Genomic DNA, 25815 nt, shown 5'->3' on the forward strand with positions numbered 1-25815 from the left:
CAATTGTAAGAAACTTTGATCACATTATAATTAATGCTTCATGATCTCTGATTTAACTCTAATTTACTCTCCTCTTCTAACGACTGTTAACTTCTTTAATTTCAGTAAGATGGTCTTTTTTGTATTGAGTTCTAGAGAACAATACTGTAATTATACTCACTGCATACATAGCTATAGATATTATTGGATCATGTCTGTGCTGACGAAACAACACTCTACATAGTACACATACCCGAATCCAATGGCTACTTGTGCAACATAATTACAATGATAAGAGAGAGTCTTCAAGGATAGTTGAAGCAGTTATTCAATTCAAATTGAAATTTGATGAGGTTCATTGTGCTCCATAAGGCTCGCGGATGATATATATATATATATATATATATGTTATTACACCTCAAGGCACTCAATACTCATATACTTATAATCCACCATCCATTTTATACATCGAAATTATTTGATTTGACTTGCTTTGCTCCTATTCCACCTGCAATTCTCTGTTCACATGAGCTGGTGCTACTGGCAACTTTATCATTTTTTGTTCCAACTTCTTCCTAAGTGCCCCCACACACATCCCTCTATTAATTCCTCTCCATGCTTCCTTTTAGGGAGCAATGCCTCTCTGTACTCTTAATGTGGGGGGTTTGATTTGGTCAGGATCGTGTGAAATTTAAAATTTAGTGTCGGTTGAGTACGTGGAAACCTTGGTTTAGACAATTTATTGACTGAATCGATATTTAGGCTACAAAATAATATCTACTATTTCTTTGGGAGAAAAAAGGTCTTAGTATTTTGATGCCATTCCACATATAAGAGTTTTAAATAATGTTTTAGAGCTTGATTTTGTCAGATCTAAGGTTTGCAGAATGTCCTAAAACGGAAGACAGAATTATAGGCAACAGCAGATAGTATCTCATTTTGGACTTCAAATTACATAAGTAGATGTCATTTTAAAATGCAATCTTTACACACACACAATTCCAAGTTAAATATGGTGAAAATGAGACTCACAATATATTATTTTTCTTATTTTTTATTTATTTATTTATGATAAGAGTGTCTGAAAAGTGTTTAGCCAAAGATATTAGGTTACTCTCTTCATTTATATTTGTCTGAGTTGAAAAAAACATTTTTAATATAAAAATATTTTTTAATTAAAGAGTGTCAAACACATTTTCAAAAGACATGTTTGACAAGTGTATGTCCGAAAAGTATTTAAGACACCATGTCATTCACATTCCATAGGAGTGTTCGTGCTTTCTAAACCTAAATATTCTATAATAATCTTTAATACAAATTTTTATTACATAGATTATTGAAATTAAACTTTAAATTCAATTGAAAAACAACATAAAGAAACACATAATGCACTGCATTTAGGTTTTGTTTTTTATTTCATTGGTAAAGTAAAACTGGGGACAAGTGTCCTTCATCTTTCCCGAGCCCTCTCATCTAATCATGTCTAGTATGAAAATGTATGGAACAAAGAAATGGGTACTTTATTGTTAAAATGTGATGTGATGTGATGTGTTTAGTCATTGATAATGTTCCATTGTTTTAAAATTGAACAGAATTGCAGTCGTTAGAATTAATTTTGAATTGTTAAATGTAATTAAGAAGTGGTTCTATGGAAAATAAACTTGTTTCATTTATAGGTTTCTTACATTAAAATGTGTGCACTTTGTAAAAAGTTGGTTCTTGATGGAAAATAAACGGATCTTCAATCTTTTTCTCGCCTTTTACAGTATGCCAGTATTTTTAAGCAGAAAGATAATTGTAAATGGTGTTATATATATATATTTTTCAAGATAAAAGAAAAAAAATAAAAAATAAATATTTTATTTTTCATTTGAAATCGGTACGTACTTTTATGCTTTAATTTAATTTTTTATTTTATTTTTATCATTTTAACTAAACGCATCCTAACTCTTACATTTCTTGGAGAGATGTCAGAGATACAATAAGAGAGAATGAAAAATGTAATGATGATGTGTTGCGAAACTAAAAAAGAAATAGAGAATTATAAGAAAATTAAAGTTGTATATAATTAATCATGCATTGGCATCTACATATTGCGGAGATTTGATTATTCTGTCATGATACGTTTTTGTCTAATATTTTTTTAAAATTTAAAATGAGCGCATTAACCAACTCTTACAATAGCAATTCAGATACTTTAAGAGCATATTATAAAATAACAAAAAGAATACTTATGCTTTTTACTGCCTTTTTAGTTTTTAGAACAGCAAACAAAGAAAAACATTAAAATAATTCCATAGAACCGCAGAGGATAAGTCATGAGTTGTCAGAAGGATTTCATTAGCTGATATGACCCTCGTAGGAAAAATTCACATCAATGATCAAACAAGAGACCTTGTATAAAAATTTCACTCGTTAAAAGCAGTATTATATATACCATTATCCTACTCCATGCATATCGTTTAACAAGATTTGCTTAGATTGTCATTGCATGAGATTGAAAAATAAAATTATAGTGAAATTGCGCGAAAGCCCACCTTATCTTGTCACATATTAACAAGCCCACAACAATCATATAAAATAATTGGCATCCGTGTGGTACATAAAGCCTTCATTTGCGTTTTTATAGATATTAAGTAAGGAAGCTAAAGTGCTTGAAGAATAAAGATTAAACTACTAGCTTTTTTTATAGCATTTATAGTGGTCACGTCTCTCTTGGGAGAATCGAAGGCCTCAGGAATAGGTGGGATATATGGCCAACAACAGAGAAATCGCGTTGGAAGGGGAAAAGTGATGGGAAAAAGGCCAATATCAATAACCCAAAAAGCAGTGTTGAAAGTGCAAACTACCACCATTCCAAGCTTAAAGGAAACTACAACGATGTGGTAGGAACTTCTCAAGAAGATGGTGGGAATAGAAATTTAGATGGCAAGTTCAAACATAGGGTAGTCCATGCATGAGAGCTACATGCATAGGTTGAGTATGATGATATTATATATGGTTGCTCTAATAAAGGGGCTCTTTATTTGTGCTGGCAAGTAACTAAGCTCGATTACTTTTTTATAATATAGTCCAAGGTTTATGTTGGGCATAAGATGTGAGAATTACTGGCATGTATAATGGGGCTAGCTCCTGGTTTCGTTTGCTAAGTTGTAGATTCCAGTGGTGTGTTGTTCTTATGTGTATGTGTAACTGTCTTGAGAACTAGCTTGCGTTGGCCGTTTCTAACTTTTTGCTCTGGTGTCCTCACTTGACCTTTTTTTTGCTACATAATAGGACTTGACCTTATTCTTTTGTTTCATTCAACATTCGCTTTTGCAAAACTGACTTGTAGTCTTAAAAATAGCCACCACTTTGTTTCTTAATTTAAATATTATATAGTCATTCAATCATAATTTATCATATATAAAAAATTTATTAATTTTTAAATTAATTTAAGCAGTAGTTTAGTTTATAATTAAATAACAATGTAAAACTATTTGTACACACTGTAATCTTCTGACTGAATTCTCTCAACTGAGTGAAGTGTGTTGTGAAATACACACTGCAAATTAACAACTTCTGACTAGAATTCTTATTGATTTTATTTTAGACTATGAAACTATCATATCCTGACGTCATCGGAGCCGTTAGAATTCAGTCTTCGAATTCCCTTTAAATTCCTCAAAATTATAACACCCTATTAGATAACCTAATTTTTTTTATAAAATAATAATTTAACTTATTTAATTTTGAATACCTCACCTTCGTGCTTCTTGTTAAGAATAAATGAATTACCATCTTTATTCTCTATTTCTTTAATCTCTTAAACATTTATTTTGCAATAGGAAATTACAACTTCATTCAATTCCTTGTTAACCAAAGGGGTGAAATGTTTTAAAAAAACTTCAAATAGTCCACTGTGGATTGAATTGAAAATCCCCGTTCAACTCACCACAAAGCATTAATAACTTCAACGTACTATATTTTCCATTTGGAACATTGGAAATACAGGGTTCTCAGTTCTCAAGATGTTTGAGTCAGCACCACATACTGGCAATTGTACTTCCGTACTCATGAATCTTGCTTTCATCAACCAGTAGAAATAGAATTCCAGTTACAGCTAACAGCAAGCTGAGCCTATCAAAGTTTTTAAGGTCCATAGTTGTTGAGAAGCTAGTAAAGCTCCATGTACTGAAGGTCTCGCTTTCAGTCCACAGGTATCACAACTTAAGCTTAAGATTGTCCTTCGATTCCAGGTCCATAGTTTTTAAGTTTCCGACTGACTCACCATTGGGTGTCAAACCCCGAATCTTAACATCATAGTAAACTTCTTCTAGTTTTCTTAAGTCATACTTCATGCCTGACAAGCCAATGGTGGAAAGATATCATCCAAAAAGATGGTATGAGTGAATACAACTCCATGTAAACTGCCGCAAATACCTTTGGTACACACAGCTTGTATTAATTATTATAGTTTAGTAGACCAATATTGTTTTAAGATGACAAATATTTGTGAGAACACTGAGAATACAATATCAGTACTCAGCACCATTATCTGATGAAGGTAATGCAATGACAACAGGAAAGAAAAGAAATTATGCATAGACAAGGTACAAGTAATAACGCATCAAACTTCTTTCGCAAAAAATCATTGCGAAAATTAAGCATGCGGAATGCAGCATGGAGATCTGTTAAGAACTTTAAGACCTTCCTTAGACAATCATAGTCCCCACCCCAGCAGTCACTTGATTCACCACATACCTCGGCTGCAAAGTCAAATGAATGGCAAAATAAGGTGTAATTGTCATGATGTATTTTCCTTAAACATACAGAAGTTTGATAATCTGTTGTGTATATGTAGGTTCAAATATACAAACATTCATCCATCTCTAGTCTATATTCTTCTTGACAATATGGTTAAAAACATGTAGTGAAATATCTACTCTATTTTATACAAGTTGATATGTAACAATTAAGAGGAAACAAGTTCTTACCAATTCATTAGACATAAAACAGACACCTGCATGGTATAAATGTATCAACATCAGTATAAACAGCAAAACTCTGAAATCATAATCAGCTATGCAATGTGATTGGTAAAAACTAGACCTATGACTCAAATCAAAAGATGGAGTTGTGGGTTGGATGATTTTGGTTGACTTCTTTAATCAGAGTAAAAAACTTAAGAATCATCTGTACTAATGAGGAATGACTAAATATAACATTATAACATTACACATTTGGTTATTGAGCTCCTTTGCCTTGGAAACCCTGCTGATTCTGACTGCCATACCCATGTTCTTCAAAATGAAAATCATATTTAAATTAGTCACCACTTCCTGAAGGAAGCCCGCCTAAGAAAACATGCAATAGAATCATATTCATCTCCATAAATGATCATTACACAGAAAAAATTAATGCATGTACATATTTAGAAGGCTCATGTATTAAGTAATCTTCAACATCTAGGCCAAATTCTGAACTATTATTCGCTGCAACATAACAATAAGCAAACAGAACTTATAAATCTCAGTGCTATGTGCGGAAAGTAGTTGACATTATGGCAAAAAAACAGGTAGGAAAAAAAACAAATACATTTTGTTTCCACTTATTCTGAGTCACAAAAGACAGGAATGGGCATGGTGCATATAGAAGAATAGAAGATAAACAAATAAATTGACATAAACAATCAACTAAGAACTATATGTTCAATAATATAATTTGATATAAAACTATAGAAGTTTATTACAATCATAAGTTCAATCACAATGGCTCTTATTATTTAGAATAGCATTGAAAAAGGTTGGAAAATTTAACTGTCCAAAATATGCTTAGCTATCCCAGTTAGATGTTAAAACTCGTGTTAATGGAAATTTACATGAGGCAAGACTCTTAAATGTAAAACAATGAACTCTAGGTATTTCAGTTTAAATAATCTTTGATTTTGGTACTTCTAATATGTAGGGCACGCATTAAATTTTAAAGTATTGAGTTGATACCCACCAATTGGACAATCAATGGTTCAGATTTTTACAGCTTACAAGTACCTATATAATAAATTATAAATTATATATGTAAGAACCCAGTCCCTTGATCTTACCATTCTACACCAGTGTAAAGTGCAACCTTCATTAGATTTAGAATATCTCAATGTAGAACAAATAACAATAGTTCAGCAGGACATTCGTTATGCCAAAAATAATGTTGGCTGTTTCTTCTATATAGCAACATGAATGATATGGAGTTCTTTAGAACAACTATGTGAAAGCTGTACAGCTAATTAATGCCAAATATTGGACACATAGTTCTGCCCTTATGCATGGCGTTCCTTTTATTTTCCCTTCTCCCTGTTTACGATTTAGATATCAATGTGGTAAACACCAAGTCCTTCAATACTTTGCCTAACCGTGAAACTCTTTCATGCATATGCTTATTTTACGAAAGACATCAGTTTGAAACTTACAATCCCCTGCTGCTTAAAAACTTAGGACTATATAATGCATTGAAGTAATATATAGTTATTAATAATGCGCAATGACATCAACATATGCATGCATACCTACCTACCTACCTAATGAATAAAACATTGATTGACATGGCAATAACTAACACGAGAGTATTAAGACATACACCCAAGTTTTTCCTCTGCCTCTTTGTGCTCGAGAAGGCTTCCTGTTTCAAGCCAGTGCATAAAAGTAAGCATCGAAACTACGGGCTGCGTCTCACTCTTCCAATCACCATGATACCTACAACACACAAAAAGATTACATACCCAAAAAGGAAGAAAAAAAACACTAAAAAGTTAGAAGATAAACAGTTCCTCCGAACTTAATCATCTATAGTATTGCCCAGGGTATCCTCCAACAACTTCAGCAAGTTGCTTATACTGCTTCTTTAACACATTAACCTGAGACTTGGCCTTCTCTAAAAGCTCTGTTGTTCAAACCCAAAAAACCAGATACAAGAGATAATGAGAAAACACTTTGCCTTGCCACATCATACACTTCACCCCCTCAACATTCATCGCAGGTATTCAATGGATAACAAAATCATCTAAACCTAAAAATGCGGAACACAAGTTTGGATTTTGATGCTTTCTACTTAACACTCAACCCTTAACAAACAAACCCATTTGCACACCACAAGTACACGATAGAGAAACCCAAAATCGGTCCAAAAAAAAAGTTAAAAAAAGGAAATTAGTGTGGTTAGGGTTAAGTGAAGAAGAGGGACACAGTGTGGTTGGTTGTACCGGGAGTGGGGCGAGACTGGTGAACGAGAAGAAGGGTGACATAGATGAGTCTAGTGGAGGACTCGATCTCCGAAACGACGCTTCGAATTCGTTCGCGCAAGGTTCCAGATTCTTCGAACTGAACCCTAAAGTCGTCGAATTGCTTCTCCAGCGAAGACGCCATTAAGGAGGAGAAGCACGAAATGGGTGGTGCGAGGCGAAACGTTTGGGGTCTTCCAAATGGGGAGACGAGGTGGAGAGGGTTAGAGTTTAAGGTTAAGGAGCGAGAAAAGGCGTGGCAGTAGAAAGCCGCGTTTCGAAACGCCGGTTTCATATATTGCATGGTATTGATTGTTTCCTTGGTGTAATTGCTATGCTTCGCATTCGCAAGCAAAGTGTTACCATCAACGACTACTTACGTGCTTGCCAAAGGGTGACTTCTATAAGAAATATCAAATGATAGCTAATGAAACGGAAAATCAATCATTACGTTATTTTTTTTAGGATTAAAAAAAAATAAGAATGTGAAGTGTAATAAAAGCACACCACATTTATAATCATTGTAATTTACTCTTTTTTTTTATCTCCTAAAGTAGGTTTCTTGTTTTTTTTTTTAATATATGAGTTGATATTGACATGTTATTGATTAACCGAAAATAAAGACTCAAAACAAATTTTTATATATTAAAGATTCAATACAATAAAAAATTATTAATATTAGTGATTTAAAACAAAAAAAAATGGCATTATCTAAAAATTATTTTTTAAAACTTATAACAAACATAAAAATACTATATTCTCGTATTTACATTCGTGAAAATAACTTTTAATATGTGAATTAAACACATTAAATACAATACAGTAAAAACTATATAAACAAAACATATACGTGGACAACAAAAGAGGATAACTAAGAGTCAACAAAGAAAAAGAAACAGGATGCAGTTGCAGGGCGGCAGAGCTGTGTAGTGAGAAAAGAAAGAAAATTGATAGAAGAAAGCAGCCGTAGAAGAGAAGAAAAAAATAGGATCAGATGAAGAAGAGAAAGAAGAAGGAAAAGGGGGTTCCAACTTGCAGAAGTGAAAGAGAGGAAGGAAAATAGGAGTGAGTCGCTCAAAAACAGATAATGCTCAAACCAAACACCAAAGTTGGTCGCTGAAAACATAGCATCGTTACATTATTATTTTTTACCCCTCTTTTGATTTGTAAAATGCTTTCAGGGAACTTTTAAATCACAAAATGTTGATGGCTACGATAAAACTTTTATTTTCATTAGTTTCACACACAATTGCATCATCGAGCATTAAAAAATATACCCACGAATTAATCCTTTAAGAGGAGACTTACTAAATAAAGCCCACAGAGAAACATTTTACAATACACAAATTAAGAAGAGAAGGAACATCTGCATCACTAGTAGTGCCTTCACTGTAAATAAATTTAAGCCTTGGAATTCAAAACAAGTAACCAAACAGAAGCATCACGGGAATGAACAAGGATGAAGATTTGATTGAATAAGTGCTTGCACTATTCTTCCCCTTATGATCCTTAACGTTATTTTGATTTCTGTGACACCTTTGTGTGTTGGACAACATGCAATCCTAGATTTGTTCTTTTTTGAGTGTTTGGTTTGCTTGATTCCATGATCACACCGTACATGGCTGCATGCATGCCCCAGAAAAAAATGCTTTTTGAATTTGATTTTTTTATATAAGAAATTAGACAAAGAGAAGTAGGATTGCATGCAAAAAAAATTGTTACTTTTGATTTCCTTTTGTTGCCTGGAAAGATCTTCAATTTTTGTAGTAAATGTGCTCCCAGTAGCTGAAAACATGAGGATGTTGATCAATAGAAAAACCCATAGAAGTAATGTTTTGGTCATATTTTCAAATTGTTTGGGAGAGTAAAGTTGCTTGAGGAGAGGCATTCGAAAAATTTCATTATTTATAAATTATAAGGATTTTTTTCTAATGAGTAAAGATGGTTCTAGTAAGTGAATAATGTTTGAGCGGTGCACATGCTTCATGCTTGGATTGATTATCTTACCTTGGCAAAAGTATATATCATCTTCTTTGAGCATAATCCAGCTAGCATGGCTTCCCTTAAATGGGAATATAACACGATGATAGAAAGTAAACGTACATAAACCTTGTCCAAAAAAAAAAAAAAAGAACATATTCCCGTAACCGAAATATATATATACGAAACTAACATTTTCTTCTGTTTTGTTTACCTCGAGTCAACCATGGAAAACACTTAGTTTGTTTGGTTCCACTTTAGTAGCCACCAAACTTTGAGTTTAGATCTAGTCAAACTTGATCATGACTTTACCAATATGTTTGACACTTCCATGTGATTTAGTTGAATAAATTTGAGTCTGTATTAATGTTATTTTGAGTAATTTTTGTGTTTGATAAAAAAATTTATATTAAACTTTTTCCTAATGTGATTTTATAATAAAAACATTCAAATATAAATTATAACACTTCAAAATCAATTTTAATTAAAATTAATTTCATTCAAAATTAATTTTACCAATACAACAACACTTATTAAAACACACACTCAAAATGTCATGCTTCTTCTATGTGCATGTCACTCCAAAAATAATTAAGTATGTATTTGGTTTGTTAGTGACACAAATTCTAAAATGAACAAAAAAATATTTTAAAAAATCTTTAAAAGACTAAAAATGAGTAAAATCAAAACTCTAATTTAATAATGAATAAAAACATATTTAAATCTAAACTGTATATCATATTATTTCACGTACTAGTACAATATAAAAAATATATAAATTTTTATGATATGAATTTCATTTGTTCCATAACAAGTATTGTTTAAATTTTTTTTACATAGAGCAAGAAAATTTTAAAAATGATAGCGACAATGTCTCTTAATATTTTTTAAAATACTTAAGATTAGTCAAAATTTATTAAAAACTACAATTTTTGATAGATTTCATTTCTCAACTAAGAAGAAATAGTCATTAAATGAAAAATTTCTCCCACAAAAATGGATGATTTTTAATAAGTTTTAATCAATAATAAAGATGTTAGAGAAAATATTGTTAAAGAACACTCCTTATTTATTGCATTCCACTTACTTCCTTCATCTTATAATAATCATTATGTAAGAAGAAAAAATTATTTTAAAATAATTATTATTTTAATTTTTTTAAAAATAATTATCATTTTAATTTTTTCATGTAATATTATTTATTTTTTTTCATTTATATATATTCTTTACAATATTAATAATATGAACTAAAAAATGAATTAATAATAATAAGGTTAATTTAATAAAATTATTGTAATATTATTATTCTCGTTCGCTTATTTATTTATTTCTTGATTTGTGTAAAATGATTTAGCATGACAGTTACACCGACACAGATGAAATGTAATTTTATAATCCAAATAAATTTTAATTAATTAAAAAATAATGTTAGAAAGAATAGAACTCCATTTGGTTTAACTTTTAAATACATGTACAAACTTGGGAGAGGGAATAAGAAATTAAAGTGTGATTTGGATTGTATCCATTCACCAACAAGGGACCTTGACTTTGATGACATTGTCCACTAACATTAACCATTTAACCTTAACACAAGCTGTTTGTTCCGTCTCATACGGCAGCAGTGCTCATTGGAGTCAAATCCTAAACACCCTTTTCACATTCCTTTTCCTCTCTTAATGACACATCAATGCAACGAAGGTTTGACTATTACTTACTTTATTAGGCTCTTAAACTCTGTTTGGTAAACTAAGGTGACCAAGCCAGAAGCTGCCGTGTGGAAAACTTCTCCTTCCGAGCCTGGACTGGACTCTGTCTTTCTCTTCTTCATTCTCAAAAAGTCTTCACTTTTCGAGGCAAATGAGTTATGTTGTTGTGAGGGTGGTCCTCTTCAGAATCTTGTCCTAAAGGGAACTTCCAGCATCTTAATCTTATTAGATCAAAAGTTTTCTTTTGAACCAGAGGTGAGTTTCAACCTCAAAATCTCTCCTTTTTCTTGTTTTTCTTTTCATTTAAATAAAGGGTTAGCAATTTATCCCATTTGACCCTGAACACGTTCAAACGATACTGGGCTTCTCCTCTTTCAGATTGCAGTATGCATGGCCAATTTGGACAATTCCTAAGTTTCTAGTCTTAATTTATTTCCTAGAAACAAAACTTTGTTTCTATTAGCAATTTTTAACTATGTGTAGTTCAACAAATTGACTTATTTTTTATGGATGGTTTCTATTAGTATGGAGGTTTACTATTTCCAAGACAAAAATTTGATTTGTTTAGTATTTCCCAAAAGCAAAACTTAGTTTCTATTAGTATTAGTATGGATGGCCAATTTGGGCACTTCCTAGATCAGAATTGGTTCTCTAAATGCTGTTGACTTGTTTAGCTTTGGTTGGGGGCAAAATATACATGCAAAAATTTTCATTGATTGAAAACATTTATGTTTGGGTTATCTGAAATTGGAGATGTTGATGACAGGGAGAATTAGGCTGATAAGGCTGCTTTGGAAGGTTTTTTTATATGTTTTTTTTATGCAAGTGGGTGATTTTTTTCTTTCTGAATTCAATTTAAGGACTCTTCAATCTTCACCATATATGACTTTATATGCTGTATTGCTTTTCAACTCTCAACTTTTATTTTCCCTTCTGAAAATGGAAATGCAGTCCGGTCAGCAGCGATGAAGTGTTTTCCATTCTCGTATGGAGAGAAAAAAGATGAACCGAAAGGCTTGCAGTTGCAGTCAACATCGGGTCGATCTGACAATTCCATGTGTGTTGAGGCTGAGGTTAGAAGATCCGGTTCTGAGTTAAATTCTCAGGATGTTTCAGACAATGGCAGCTCAGAATCCCAGAGGAGGAATGCAATTCCCAGTTTGTCCCAGAGACCCAGCAACCTCAGAGTGTTTACTGTATCTGAACTGAAATCAGCCACGAAGAATTTCAGTCGCTCTGTTATGATCGGAGAGGGTGGGTTTGGGTGTGTCTACCTGGGATTGATAAGAAGCGCAGAGGACTCCTCCAGAAGAATTGAAGTTGCAGTTAAACAACTTAGTAAAAGAGGAATGCAGGTAAGAGTTTGCCTTCTGTTTTTATCTTAGTGAAGGTATTGCCATGCACCAGTGTGTAGTTATTTTGCTCTATGATATATACATTTTGTGTTCTGATATCATAATTCAAGTTATAATGCATATATTATAAAACTTGAATGCTTTGAATTGTCACATTAGTTGCCTCATGTAGACATGGTTAGACACTTAAATAATCTAACTCTGTTCCGGTGTTCCCATATGTTAAATTTAACTGGTGCAAAAACTTTTAAATTGTCACATTTTGATTTTGTTAACCTTACTTGAGGCTAGAAGATTTCTGTTGTCAAGTAAGATGCTCTGGTTGGTACACAAGATAGGAATTATGTGTTAATCTTTTCTATGTATTTTTTCCTTCACTTTAAATTTGTTACTTTACTTTTGCCCTGTAGGGCCATAGGGAATGGGTGACAGAAGTGAATGTTCTGGGCATTGTTGAGCATCCCAATCTTGTGAAACTAGTGGGTTACTGTGCTGATGATGATGAAAGAGGAATCCAGCGGCTTCTAATTTATGAATACATGCCAAACAGAAGTGTGGAACACCATTTATCTCACCGATCAGAGACTCCTCTCCCATGGACTAGGAGATTAAAAATAGCTCGAGATGCAGCTCGTGGGTTAACATACCTGCATGAGGAAATGGATTTCCAGGTATAGGTTTATAGCCAAACTTTCATCAATTCCTATTCAATTTAATAAGCCTGGTCTAGAGTTTTTTTCTGCACATTTATATACATCACATCCCAAAAGGAAAAGGGTTAATTACTCTCTCCTTGCCTGAATAATGGTTATGTTATACTTTCCTCTCTAGTCTCGACTCTCGAGTCACCTCTTATTTTAAAACTTACACTCCCTCCCCTAAGAGATGAAATGTTTAGTAAAATTTAATGTACATGATCCTTTTTGTAATGAACAACTATGAATGAGCTTCCGAGGGACATTTTCCTCTGCATACAACTTTTAGTTTGGCTGGGCCTGGGGCAGCTAATTTTAAGCATACTATAATTGATTTTACATTGATTTTAGGACTTTAAATGAAAAAATGATTTTTAAACACCCCTTTTAATGCCTTTGGAACTTACAATCTTTATTTCATTTTCTAAAATTCCAAAGTCAATAGTGAAGGTTCAAAACTGGCTACATATTAAGCAGAGGGTCACAAAGATAGGAAAACTATTCGTAAGGTAAGAGGCCCATGCACATTAAAATGGACTAAAGCATAACATATATTAATCTTAGGGAAAGGGAGTGTAATTTTGTAAAATAGAGGAGAGGGCTGTGTAATTTAAGCTTTTAAGCATATAATATATTACTAGAGAGAAATGTAATTTACCCAAAAAAGAAGAATGGGATCTGGGAGGAATTAAATTTGAATACTTCGACCAATAAAAAACTAAAAAAACTTCGTACCCCATTGCCCAGAGGCTCTTCGCTATGCGAAGGTATGGGGGAGGGATATTGTACGCAGCCTTACCCTTGCATATGCAAAGAGGCTGTTTCCGGATTCGAACCCATGACCAACAAGTCACCAAGGCACAACTTTACCGCTGCACCAAGGCAATACTTCGACCAATGTCATGCTAAATTTATTTACCATTCAGATCTGTGGTGCAGTTGATTGATGCTAACTGTGAGTGCATTGTGTAGATAATTTTCAGAGATTTCAAATCTTCAAATATCCTATTGGATGAACAGTGGAATGCAAAGCTATCAGACTTTGGGTTAGCAAGGTTGGGACCATCAGATGGACTGACTCATGTCTCAACGGCGGTATGTCTAAGTGTATTAATCTACGATTTTGTAAATATATATTGTTTTGCCTTTAATCTTTTCTATTGATTATTTACATGAGGAAGTAGAGAAATTCAACATAAGACTAGGGGCCTGAACTTTAATTGTCTGTAAAGCTGTTGCTGGTCTAATAGGGCTGAATAAAATGATCATGTGAATTATTTGATATAATAGAATGATTGATAAAAAATATGACTGAAAATTGATAAAAAAAAAAAAAGAATCATAATTCAGTACAGAAAATCATAAGAAATGCTCTGGGTGTCTTTTGATAGCCATCTATGTCAAAACTTGGGTTCATTTCTTAAACATAGAACATTTACTCAATCTAAATTCACCTTTCATCTTATCACTGTTATTGTTATTTCAACATGGGCATATAGATAATAGATGGTTAAATCACCCCTTTGTTGCTACCTCTTTTATTGTTCAAGTCTGTAGCATATTATCCAAACAGAACTCAACCATAGATAAGTGTAATCCAGTGACTCTATATTACTTGTGTTCATATGGCTGTCTATGTTTGTTAGGTTGTAGGAACAATGGGATATGCCGCTCCTGAATATGTTCAAACCGGACGTCTAACTTCAAAGAATGATGTGTGGAGCTACGGTGTCTTCCTTTATGAACTCATCACTGGTAGGCGCCCTTTAGATCGAAATCGCCCCAGGCGTGAGCAGAAGTTGTTGGAATGGATAAGGCCATACCTATCAGATGGGAAGAAATTTCAACTAATATTAGATCCAAGACTTGATAAGAAACAAGTCTTCAAGTCAGCCCAGAGACTCGCTATGATTGCTAACCAATGCTTGGCAAAAAATCCAAAGAATCGCCCAAAGATGAGTGAGGTATTGGAAATGGTAAATGGAATGGTAGAATCATCATCCAGTTCTAGTCCACAGTTGCCCCTGAGGAGTGTGGTGACATTGGAAGCTTCCCAGGATACTGAAACAAATAACAAGAAACGAACCATGGATCAGAAGCTCGGAGAAAGTAATTGGTTTGTTAGGATGTGGAGACCAAAGCTTGTAAGAACATGCTGATTATTGTAGCTTTAAGCCTTCAAGCCTGTTACTTGGGAGCAAAGCTTCTTCACGATAAGGGAAGAGCTCCAGCATGTTTCTCAATGTCTGCAACTTCTTCATCTCTTCTAAGGATGTGTACAAATCTGCCATTACATGCTACTTACCAACTACCATAGTTTTTTCTTTCTTGTCAAACTACTTGAGGAAATTTTCAGGGATGATTTATGAATTTTAGGAGAGACAATAGGTTTCTGAGGATATCTGATGATTCTGTTTGTTTTGGTTCTCAGAGAAACCATAATGCTGGAAATTAATCACTCAACTGAAATGGTTGTAAAATAGTTTAGCTATAGTTTTAAATTAATCTTTAACAGCATCTTGTAATTTTACTACTTTTGTTAAGAGTTCCATAGAAGTTCTGCAGTGTCTTGAATCAAATGCACAAAATGCATGAATGATTCTTGCATGGTAATTGGTAAATGAAAGTTCAAAACCTAGAAAGGCAATTCCTGCGTGAAATCACACTATCCTCAAGTTTCTTTGGTTGAACTGATATAGTTCCATGGGAGGTTTAAAATGAGGTGAACTTTTGGTCTTAATTACAAATGCATGAATTATTATGATGAGTTTAATTTTGATATGTTGATATTTGTCTGTAAATTTTTCATATCATTATGTATTGACACTTGTTCCCAAGCCAGAACACAATTGTTATTGGATAATGTGATAATGGCTGATAATATGAGAAATTTAAACCTAGCGTGACTTAAATTAAAGTCAGAAAGGGTTTTATTTCTTCTCTATATACATGGGCACACACAGATGGTTAAGTGTGTTGCACCAAACAGCAACACCCAGTCATTAAGCCATTAGTAAGTCATAACATTTGGCTTAGCTGTAAAAAATAGAAAACATTTCAATAAAAATTATAAGTTTACATTGTGAATATATTATAATAAAAAATCATCAGCTGGTTGTAAGGACTCCTGAATATGTTAAAACTGGACGTTTCACGTCAATGTTGTATAGAGCTGTTTATGAACTCATTACTAGCAGAAGCTATAAGATGGGAAGAAATTAAATTTCAACTAATATTGGATCGAGGACTTGATAACAAACATATAATCAAATTAATAAGCCAGAGACTTGCTATGATTGGTAAGAGCTCATGCATACTTTCAAGTTTCAATGCCATGCTGTCACAAAAAATGTGCAACCTTTCTATCTCCTCTAGCGACGTGTATAAATCAGCCATGTGCCATCATATGCATACTTACCAATTACCATAGGTGCTTCTTCTGTCTGGCCAAGCCATCTGAGGAAATTGATGCTATAGATGAATGATTTATGAATTTCATGAGAGACGATAGGTTTCCATAGAATACACTATAGGCATATTGGCTGACCCCAGTGTGCATTTGTTTCAAAATTTTCCATTTTTTTTCTCATTTCATATTATTTAAAACATTTAACTGTTGATCAGACTTCACCCGACTCAATTATGATTTGTTGGATTGGGTCTGATTCAATCAAACAAGTCAACCCAGTTCAACTAATTTTTTTATTCACCCCTATTTTTGATCCATGCACTCCTGTAACGCCAACGTCATTGCAGATGTCATTCTTTTGTATCTGTAGCTTCATTGTTAAGATGTCTTACAAGTGCTCCTTTGAATTAGATTAAACACCATCTTTGACGTTAAGAATTCAACCATTTCCTCGTCTTTAATATTCACATTCAACAATGCATGCACAAAGTTTTCGCTTTGAATAATATGGTTGAAAAAAAGAACAACAATGAAGAAGCAAAGGAGATCGACGGCAACCAAAGGTTGGTACAAATAATAGTAACTTATATTCAGATTCAAATTCTAATTAATCCTTCAATGTGAAATATTTAAAAGGATAATTAAAAAACTAGGAAATTGGATATGTAAACCATTATTTATTTAAAAACAATAATTAGAAAATTTGATAAATATAAAAAAGAAAAAAATGAAAGAAAGTATAAAAAATTAAAAATTAATATTTTAAAAAATGTTAATTCGAGTAGCATTTTTTTAACCTTAAAATTATTTTTAAAAAAACTAATTTACCTGCAACAAATTTTTCTACTAGTAAACAAAAATTAGAAGATATGTAAAATTCCTTTTCTTACCTAGCCAGAACAAACTCGCCTGATTCCTGTCAACATCATTTTCTATTTTTTTTTTAAGTTAATAGCTATCAAATAAAACGTGAGTACGTCATCTTACAAGTGCTCCTTTGAATTACAATCAAAATTTTATAAATATATAAAATTTAAAATAATTCATTAATATAAATTAAATTAATTATTTTTCTTAAGTTTAATAAATTATGTAATTAAATCTTATAAATAAGAATAAAAATAGTACAAAGTTTCCACAAGATCCTCGACAGACGAAGAGCATCACCTTTTGAAGATTTTCAGGATTGAGAATTATGTTATGCCTGTGATTAAAACAAAATATCCACAATGTAACAAAAGAAACAAAATACTCAATATGTTAAGAGTTAAATTTTTTATTACGTGAATAGAATAATACATGTAAGAGTTTCTCATTAACTTATATTTTATTTTCATGACTTTTCACTATAGAATATGGACCTTTTGCTGATAAAAAGAAACACAAAATAAACAGAGCTTAGGAAAAATTGTAGTAAAAGCTTTTCTCACATAGTACAATTAATACAACCTAAGAAAAAAACCAAGGTGTTCGAACTTTAACGTCGTAATAAACCGTATATAAGCGCGTGAATTGAAGTGCGTTTTTTATTTAATTTTTCTCCATTCGTATCATAAATACTCATTCAATTCAATGCATCCATCGTCGTCATCTATTGCGATTGTACCTTCCCTATGTGAACAGTGATTTTTCCTCAACAACCCTCTTTTTTTCCTTGTTCAACTGTGCTGCACTTTCTCAATTCAGTTGGTGCTGAATCGAAGGTGGGAAAGTTCTCAACTCTGTTCAATTTGATTGTGCTGTTCAATCTCTATTTTATTTTTTCAGTGTTTCATTTTCTGCATGTTATTGGAACACACTCAGTTTGTTTTAGATGGATGTAAGCGGTAATCACGAGGTGTAGTGTAATAGTTGCTTGATCTCAAAATATTGAATGAAGATGGTAGAAAGTTTCTACTTTTGTGTTGTATTTTTTTTTTTTACGCATAAGATCCTTGGAGGAGGCACATTTTAATTCGTTCTTCTGAAAAGGAGAGCAATGTGGACGTTTCCATTGATCATACAATAATATTTGATGGTGTTGAAAGTTGAAAGCGATTATCAAATACTTTTATAAATTCCAATTTGTTAAATCCTTATTGACCAATATCTGGGAAGCTGGTCTAGCGGGATTATATATTACTATTGGAGTTGAACGTGGAGAAAGCTTTCAATTGGGTTTTTTTTTATAAGGGGAATATGCTACACTATGCCTACTTGGTTATTGCATTGGTTAGTTTAACTTTTTGTTCACTACGTGTATGAAAGGTAGTCTCTTCTACCTATCATGCTAGAACATGTAGATTGTGTTTGTGAATGTTAAGGAGATTTTCAACCGGTCCAATTAACGTGGATTAAAATCTTGAATTTCAATTTTCAAACATGAAAAGCTGGAAACAAAAGAAGTCTATATTATCATGTTTGATGTACCAAATATAGGACATGATGAGTGTTTATTCGATAAAATGTAAAGGTTCAAAATTGTTATTATTTGCATCTACACGTTCATTTTAGGTCCTTAATGTTAAACTTTGAAGAATTGTACCTGCTCTGATAACTGTATTATGATTTCTTCCTAACTAGCTCTCTGTCATTTTCTTTGTTACATCTCATGATCCAATCTCTTAATCTACAAATTACTTGTACAGGTGTATTCTTTCTGGTTTGCGAATCATTTCAACTTTCTCAGAAGAAGATTCATATTCCTTTTCAAGATTAGTGTTTAGAGATGGCTTTATATGAGCATTCAGATGTTTTTCAGTGGGGTCTCAATCTTCTTGACGGTGACCCTGCTTATAGTCCTGGATACAATAGCAACATAATTCAAAAGGATGATAATGAATGTAACAATGAAGAGACTGATGGGATGATTACCCGTAAACTTCAAGAAGAGTTTTCACAGCTAGAGATTGCCGAATATTCAGGATATTTACAGGGAGGTGAACAACAGTTCCATGTTCCTGATACTCAGCCTGCATATGATTGGAATAGCTCTTCAATGGTGAACTATTGTTCAGAAGGTATCATTAAAGATGTAAACTGTTTTTTCTTGGTTATATTTGATTGGGGTTTATTTATTTTAGTGGGTATTGATTTATTCAATCAAATATTTTACACATGCAGGTTATGATTATGCCCAAGAAGGAATTGGTAATGGAGAACCCTCTAGTTCATGTTCTAGTCCTTGTGAAACAGAGGAATATTCGTTAGAGCTAACTGACAATTACCCACTTGATGATGAAGTAGGAAGGAGATTGAGTCAAATGATACCAATTCATGTATGTTAAGCCTCATTTGCTTCTGTATATTCCTTTTTGGCTCATCTATTGAAACGATAAATAGATATACTTGTGACCTTTTAATGCTCATTTAGGTACTAAGCAGATAATTCACTGTGTTATACTTTTGTCAACTTCTAGTATTTTTTTTTTTTCAGGATTACATTTTCATTTTATTAAGTTAATTGGTACTGATAGTAATATTTCTTTTCATAATTTTAAATTATTGGTTTCTGAAAGTCTGAAACATTTAGTCCTACAGCTTATTATTTTTCATGTTTATTGATGAGTGAAGCAACTTCCAGGTTAAGTCATCTACCGTGCAGTGGTCGTTTTTTTGGGCAGTATAACAAAATATATACTGAATTTATCCAGTTTTCTTACAATGTGGTTTCACTAGCACCCAGTTTTAAATGTTTGTCTGTTGTTATTTTTTCTTTTTTAATGATGAATTTTATCCCTTTATTGTCAACCTACTGCCTTTCACTTAGTATGATTTTTAGAATGTTCATTTTTTTTTATCCGTCATAAGACTTGTGTATTCGAAAGTGATGCTTAAAATGCCTTAATTTTCTTGTTTAGCATGTTCCAAAAATTAATGGTGAAATTCCTTCAATTGATGAAGAAACTTCAGATCATCAAAGGCTTCTGGATAGGTATTAGTCACAAATGATTTTCTTTCTGAGTAATTGATATAATTGCTAAAATGTGAATCATTTTTCTCCAGTAACTGAATATTCACTATTTTCTTTGTTTTTTGTTGTCACTATTAAAGCTTAAGCTATTGTGAGAGATGGGCTTCATCTTGAAATGTTTGTTGTTTTTGAGTTTATAAATAAATTATTGGTTGAAAAATTATTTGTTGTGTAGATTTTGTATCTTCGACATGCCAAACTAAACTGGGCAAAATTTTAAACAGATTGCAGTTACACGACTTCGTGGAGCACAAAGTACAAGGTGATGGGAATTGTCAGGTGTGTTGCATCAAATGTTCATTCATTTCCAATTTTCTCAAAATCCAGGGCCAGAGTAGATATCATTTGCTTTAGACTGCAATTTTTGAGTAATATCAATTATTATTATGTGATTAGGATTTTGCTCTAAATATAACATTTTGATCTATAGGCAGGAGGGTGGCTAGCACAAGGCCAATAAGGCAACAGCGGTTGGCCTTATTGAATTTTTATATATTTTTTAAAAATATTTTAAAATTGTTAGATAATAAATTTTATTATATTATTTGTATTTAATTTTTTATTAAAGATTTAGTAAAATTTCTTCTCTCTAAATATAAAATAGAATAACTGTATTAAATGAGAATTTTTTAAGAATTATTGTTTAATTAGAACACTTTTTAAAAAATCTTTAACAAAAATATTTTTGGATTTTTTTTGTTAATTTTTTCTTTTTTCAACCTATCTTTTCCATCTTTAAAGTTAAATTCAAATATTTTTTAAAGAAATTATTAATAAGTAAAAAATAAATTTATATAACAATATAAATAACTTATCATAGTATTAAAATATAATTATATCTTCAAAATATTTTTTGATAAAATTTTTAATTATAATATAATACTCCATATATAATAATTTTTTATTATATAAAATAAACATTTATCTTGTGTATGAAGCGTGCTAATATATTATAAAAATTAGCAATATTTAATTACATATGTGCACGAGTGTGTATGTGTGTTTGTATGTGTAAATTTAAGTTCTAGGTAGCATCAATTTGATATTAGCAGTGTATACATTTTTTTTTTAAATTAAAGTTAGTAAAAGGAATTACTGGCCTAATAAAAGTATGAAACTATGTTAGAAAAATCTTTTTTAGGGCATGTAATGTTCATAGAATATTATTATTACTTCTTGTAATTATTGTGAATGATTGTTGATTTTTTTTAAGATTACGGTAACTGACTATGGTAACTGCTTCCTCAACCTAACCTGGAAAATTTTCTTAATCACATAATAGTAATTTATATTTTTCAAAAGTAATTATGTTTAGAGTAGTTTTCATAGAATAATTCTTTTATTTTCATTCCTCCCTAGTTCCGTGCACTATCTGATCAATTGTATCATGCACCTGATCAGCACGTGTTTGTGAGACGACAAGTTGTCAATCAGGTTTGTTGCTTATTGTATTATCTTTTTTATGCGTGTTTTGTTTATACAATATCTGCTATGATTTTGTTCAATTATTCTTGGATTCTTACTGTTGAATTGTGTTTTTAATCAGCTTAAATCTAACCCAGAGATTTATGACGGATATGTTCCCATGGAATATGATGACTATTTGATCAAGATGTCTAAGTAATAATCTCTCTTTGAGTGAGTGCACACACACATGCATGCATATGAGTAATTTGTTTTTGGTTAACTAACTGTCCCTTTTCTTTCATCATAAAATGAAATTAGGAGTGGCGAATGGGGTGATCATGTCACTCTCCAAGCAGCTGCAGATTCGGTATGACTGTTACAACTTAATTACTCTTCCATATATCCTTTTTTATAGTACTTGTATTCAATTTGCTGTGCAACGAAAAATGTTTCGTCAAACATCTAGAAATAATTAAATGATAGTGTGACCATTTAGTTTCCCAATTTGTTGCTTAGCTGTTTCAAGTTTGGTTGTTGGCTTTATGCTCGGCCATTATTTTGTTATAGTCATCATATTTAATTTTTCTGGAAAGAAGATGATTGAATTTGGCTATGGACTACTACCTGTTGTATCTCCTTATAAAATGGATCATTTGTTGGATGTTGTAGTAGTTTTGACTATCATACCCTTCAAATTACAAGGTGTTTAGTAAATAAAGTCTATCAATGCAGGTTTGTAATATTTAAAAATTAAATAATGAATTATCAACTTTGAGGTATTGTCTGATAAAGTTTGTTAACCTTGTGTGTTTGGAGACAATGTCATTACAAAGTTTAAAATAGTATTTGGAACTTGCTATGAAATGATATGCCTTTTTACTTCATATTAATATATTTGATTTTCTTTTTTCTTTTTCCTCCAGTATGGTGTGAGAATATTTGTGATAACTTCTTTCAAGGACACCTGTTGCATAGAGATACTTCCTCATTTTGAGAAGCCAAAAGAAGGTTGGTTTTCTTTATGATGGGTCTGGAAAAATGATTCATCTTATCACTAAGCCCTGCCCTATTTTTCTACTTGAGTTGAGACCAAGTGGGGCTGGTTTTTTCCTCTACCAAGACTTTTCATTTTTTTTTTCATCTTCTAAATTTTCATTTTTTGCTCTCCTGTTATTCTTTTTCATTTCCTTCCTATATTTTGTTCACGTTGCCTTGATGATAATTTAACTTTATCCTTTTTTTTTCCTTTCCAAGGAATGCTGTCATGCTTATAAGAAGATGCAATAGTTCTATCTGTTTTATTGTGGTGGAAATTTTAAAGATAATTGTTGAAATAGTTTTTTCATACTTATGAATTGTGTTCATTATTTTTTGTTGTATAAATAAATTTTTTTCTTTTGTAATTTTTTGTATGTCTAACTTATAATATGTAATATTTTAAAAAAATATTCATTATTTTTACACATAAAATTGAAACTACTTTTATTTTAAATGATATAATTTTGATGGGTATCATAATAACAACAAACACACAACTAATTTTATATAATTTTATACTAGTTATCATCATAATCATTGTTATAATAACAACAAACAAAACTAATTTTGCATAATTTTACACTATCTAACCTTAACCATCATTATTTTATATCAAATAAAATTAATTTTACATAATTTTACACTACCCAACTTTAAAAATATATATACACATATACAAGAAATACCAAGAGGGGGGCTAGCATCCCTTCCTCAGAATGGGATTCTAGCCCCCTCTACATCCATCACGGAATTTTGACAATATTTTGCTTTCGGTATTAACTATTTTAAGATAATTATTTTAGTTTCATCATATAATCAACTTGGCTAATATGTCTCTTTTGTTGCAGTGATTTTTCTGAGTTTCTGGGCAGAGGTGCATTACAACTCCATTTATCCCCAAGGAGGTATCAAGACTCTATCTACAAGTTTTGAGGTTTTAGGTAAGTTTTTTATTTGAGTTAGACTTTAATATAACTCTTCAATTTTTATTTATTCTTCTAACATTGTGAATTATATTTATTAATTAAATTTTAGTAATGAATATTTTTTACATTTTATTTTTAATAACTTATTTAATCACTGTCTTATAACATAGTTTGTCTTAAATTAAATCTTAAGAAAATGTAATCTTTAAAAATTATTTTCAACAATTATTCACAATAATTACAAGAAGTAATAATAATATTCTACTGACATTACATGCACTAAACAGTTTTTTTTAACATAGTTCAATACTTTTATTAGGAGATTAATTTATTTTGATAGTAATTCTTTTACTAAATTTAATTTTTTTAAAAAAGTCTAAACTACTAATACCAAATTGATGTTCACTAAAATTTAAATTTACACACGCACGCATATGTGCACACATATATAATTAAAAATTATTAATTTTTATAATATATTAGCTTGCACCATGCATAAGATAAATGCTTATTTTATATAAAAAAATATTTATATTATATTATAATTCAAATTCTTATAAAAAATATTTTGAACTTATAATTATATTTTAATATTATGATAAGTTATTCATATTTTTACATGAAATTACTTTTACTTATTAATAATTTATTTAAAAAATATTTGAATTCAACTTAAAAACAAAGATGAAGATGGATTTTGCAACAAATATTATTAATTATTATTTTTTGTTAATTTTTTTTAATTTATTTTTTCATTGTGCATCAATGAAAAAGATAGATTGAAAGAGAAAAAAATTAACCAAAAAATTCTAAATATATTTTTGTTAAAGATTTTTTCTTAAAATGTTCTTATTAAACAATAATTCTTAAAATTATTCTTATTAGATATAGTTATTCTATTTTATATTTAGATAAAGAAGAAATTTTAATAATTTTTCCATAACAAATTAAATACAAATAATATATTAAAATTTATTATCTAATAATTTTAAAATCTTTTTAAAATATATAAAAATTCAATAAGTTAAAAGAGGCCTAAGGTGGTTGTCTTATTGACCTCTTGTGCTAGCCACAGTCCTGTAGGTATTTTTTTTCTTCAAATTTTGCATTTCAAAAACAAGTTCCGAAATTATTTCAACACTAATGATATATTTATTTGTCAAAAATATTGGATATTAGTTGGTTAATCATGTGTATATTTTGTCCTATTGATCCAGATATACCATCAAGTGGATCTAGAAAGAAGAAAAGGTGGTGGAGTTTTGGCAGTAAGCATTAGAGTCTTAGCTGGCCTAGTAGGCACACACCCATTTTGAAGTATAATTTTCCTTCTTCAAGATAGAATTTATGTCCCCATGATAATTTAGCTGGCCTTTTTTTATAATTAATTTTATTTATCTTTTTTATATTAATAATTATAATGATAAAATCTGGGTCTGCTCTGATGACACTTACATCCGCAGACATTTTGGATGCCTTGTAGAAGATACCAAATTTTATACATAAATAAAGTATTAAACATTAAAGTAGATAGATAGATAAGACTAATGATATTGCTAAGGTTCTATAGATAGTGTGTTCCCTTCTGGATTAATTGGAAGTCATAATGTGTTGTTGGCAGGTTATCGATAGAGTTTTAACTTTTTTAGTTATTAGTCAAACAACTTTAGTGATACAATAAACACATCATTATATGGAAGTATACAAATAAAACATTGAATTACAGATTTACAGTACTCCTCTGTTCCATATTGTGTAAAGAAAAAAAGTCTTAGAATAATTGTTATTTTTGTTATTTCTATTTTTACTTATATTTTTTATTATATTAATGATGAAAAATAAAATTATAAATTTTATAAGATTAATTTTAAAAAATTATCACTCTTTCATTAATTTGTTTATGTAAAAAAAATTAAGACTATAAATATTATGAGAGGGAGACCACTCATGGATGGTAACATAAAAAAACTTCTTTAAAATAAATATTTTTCATATAAGTATTTTTTGAGAAGCGAATAAGACTTTTTTCTTAAAATAAGCATTAAATTATTTTTATAAGCAGAAATAGTTTAAAAAACATACTAAAAATTTAAAAATTACTTATTTTATTAAAATA

General features: G+C 30.9%; 3 protein-coding genes across 7 annotated transcripts; 2 read left to right on the forward strand and 1 right to left on the reverse strand.

Annotated features, from left to right (window-relative positions):
- Positions 1-4374: 4374 nt before the first annotated feature.
- Positions 4375-7632, reverse strand: LOC114407092. 5 transcript variants are annotated; one of them, XR_003665594.1, is made up of 5 exons: positions 7214-7632; positions 6592-6707; positions 5198-5261; positions 4956-4981; positions 4375-4727 (listed from the first exon to the last, which is right to left on the reverse strand). XR_003665594.1 is itself a non-coding variant. In XM_028370062.1 (3 exons), exons 1-2 carry the CDS (start codon positions 7533-7535, stop codon positions 6794-6796), a joined length of 423 nt encoding a protein of 140 aa, XP_028225863.1. In that variant the 5' UTR covers positions 7536-7632; the 3' UTR covers positions 4375-4727; positions 4956-6793. The 5 variants fall into 5 exon arrangements, 1 of the variants encoding a protein (XP_028225863.1); XR_003665595.1 differs by having other exon boundaries at positions 4956-5315; XR_003665593.1 differs by having other exon boundaries at positions 6592-7632.
- Positions 7633-10861: 3229 nt separating this feature from the next.
- On the forward strand, positions 10862-15622 carry LOC114407093 (serine/threonine-protein kinase PCRK1-like). The gene is made up of 5 exons (XM_028370063.1): positions 10862-11172; positions 11869-12272; positions 12683-12943; positions 13940-14062; positions 14614-15622. The coding sequence occupies exons 2-5, from the start codon at positions 11883-11885 to the stop codon at positions 15124-15126; spliced, it is 1287 nt and encodes a 428-aa protein (XP_028225864.1). The 5' UTR covers positions 10862-11172; positions 11869-11882; the 3' UTR covers positions 15127-15622.
- Positions 15623-17933: 2311 nt separating this feature from the next.
- On the forward strand, positions 17934-25105 carry LOC114407095. Its single transcript, XM_028370064.1, has 11 exons — positions 17934-18079; positions 19004-19375; positions 19479-19633; positions 20216-20289; positions 20553-20607; positions 21688-21762; positions 21875-21948; positions 22054-22102; positions 22659-22743; positions 23622-23714; positions 24917-25105. The coding sequence occupies exons 2-11, from the start codon at positions 19084-19086 to the stop codon at positions 24976-24978; spliced, it is 1014 nt and encodes a 337-aa protein (XP_028225865.1). The 5' UTR covers positions 17934-18079; positions 19004-19083; the 3' UTR covers positions 24979-25105.
- The last annotated feature ends 710 nt before the right edge of the window (positions 25106-25815 follow it).

The sequence above is a fragment of the Glycine soja genome, chromosome 3 (assembly GCF_004193775.1).
Source record: "Glycine soja cultivar W05 chromosome 3, ASM419377v2, whole genome shotgun sequence".
Taxonomy (NCBI): Eukaryota; Viridiplantae; Streptophyta; class Magnoliopsida; order Fabales; family Fabaceae; genus Glycine; species Glycine soja.

What these genes read in the sequence shown, in the direction of transcription:
- LOC114407092 (XM_028370062.1), bottom strand. Translation starts at nt 7,535, where the DNA reads ATGCAATATATGAAACCGGCGTTTCGAAACGCGGCTTTCTACTGCCAC. An exon ending in CCAGTCTCGCCCCACTCCCG is followed by an intron (nt 6,895 to 7,213) that starts GTACAACCAACC and finishes TTTGAACAACAG; the next exon opens with AGCTTTTAGAGAAGGCCAAG.
- LOC114407093 (XM_028370063.1), top strand. Translation starts at nt 11,883, where the DNA reads ATGAAGTGTTTTCCATTCTCGTATGGAGAGAAAAAAGATGAACCGAAA. An exon ending in ATGAGGAAATGGATTTCCAG is followed by an intron (nt 12,944 to 13,939) that starts GTATAGGTTTAT and finishes TGCATTGTGTAG; the next exon opens with ATAATTTTCAGAGATTTCAA. An exon ending in TGACTCATGTCTCAACGGCG is followed by an intron (nt 14,063 to 14,613) that starts GTATGTCTAAGT and finishes TATGTTTGTTAG; the next exon opens with GTTGTAGGAACAATGGGATA.
- LOC114407095 (XM_028370064.1), top strand. Translation starts at nt 19,084, where the DNA reads ATGGCTTTATATGAGCATTCAGATGTTTTTCAGTGGGGTCTCAATCTT. An exon ending in GGTGAACTATTGTTCAGAAG is followed by an intron (nt 19,376 to 19,478) that starts GTATCATTAAAG and finishes TTACACATGCAG; the next exon opens with GTTATGATTATGCCCAAGAA. An exon ending in CATCAAAGGCTTCTGGATAG is followed by an intron (nt 20,290 to 20,552) that starts GTATTAGTCACA and finishes AATTTTAAACAG; the next exon opens with ATTGCAGTTACACGACTTCG.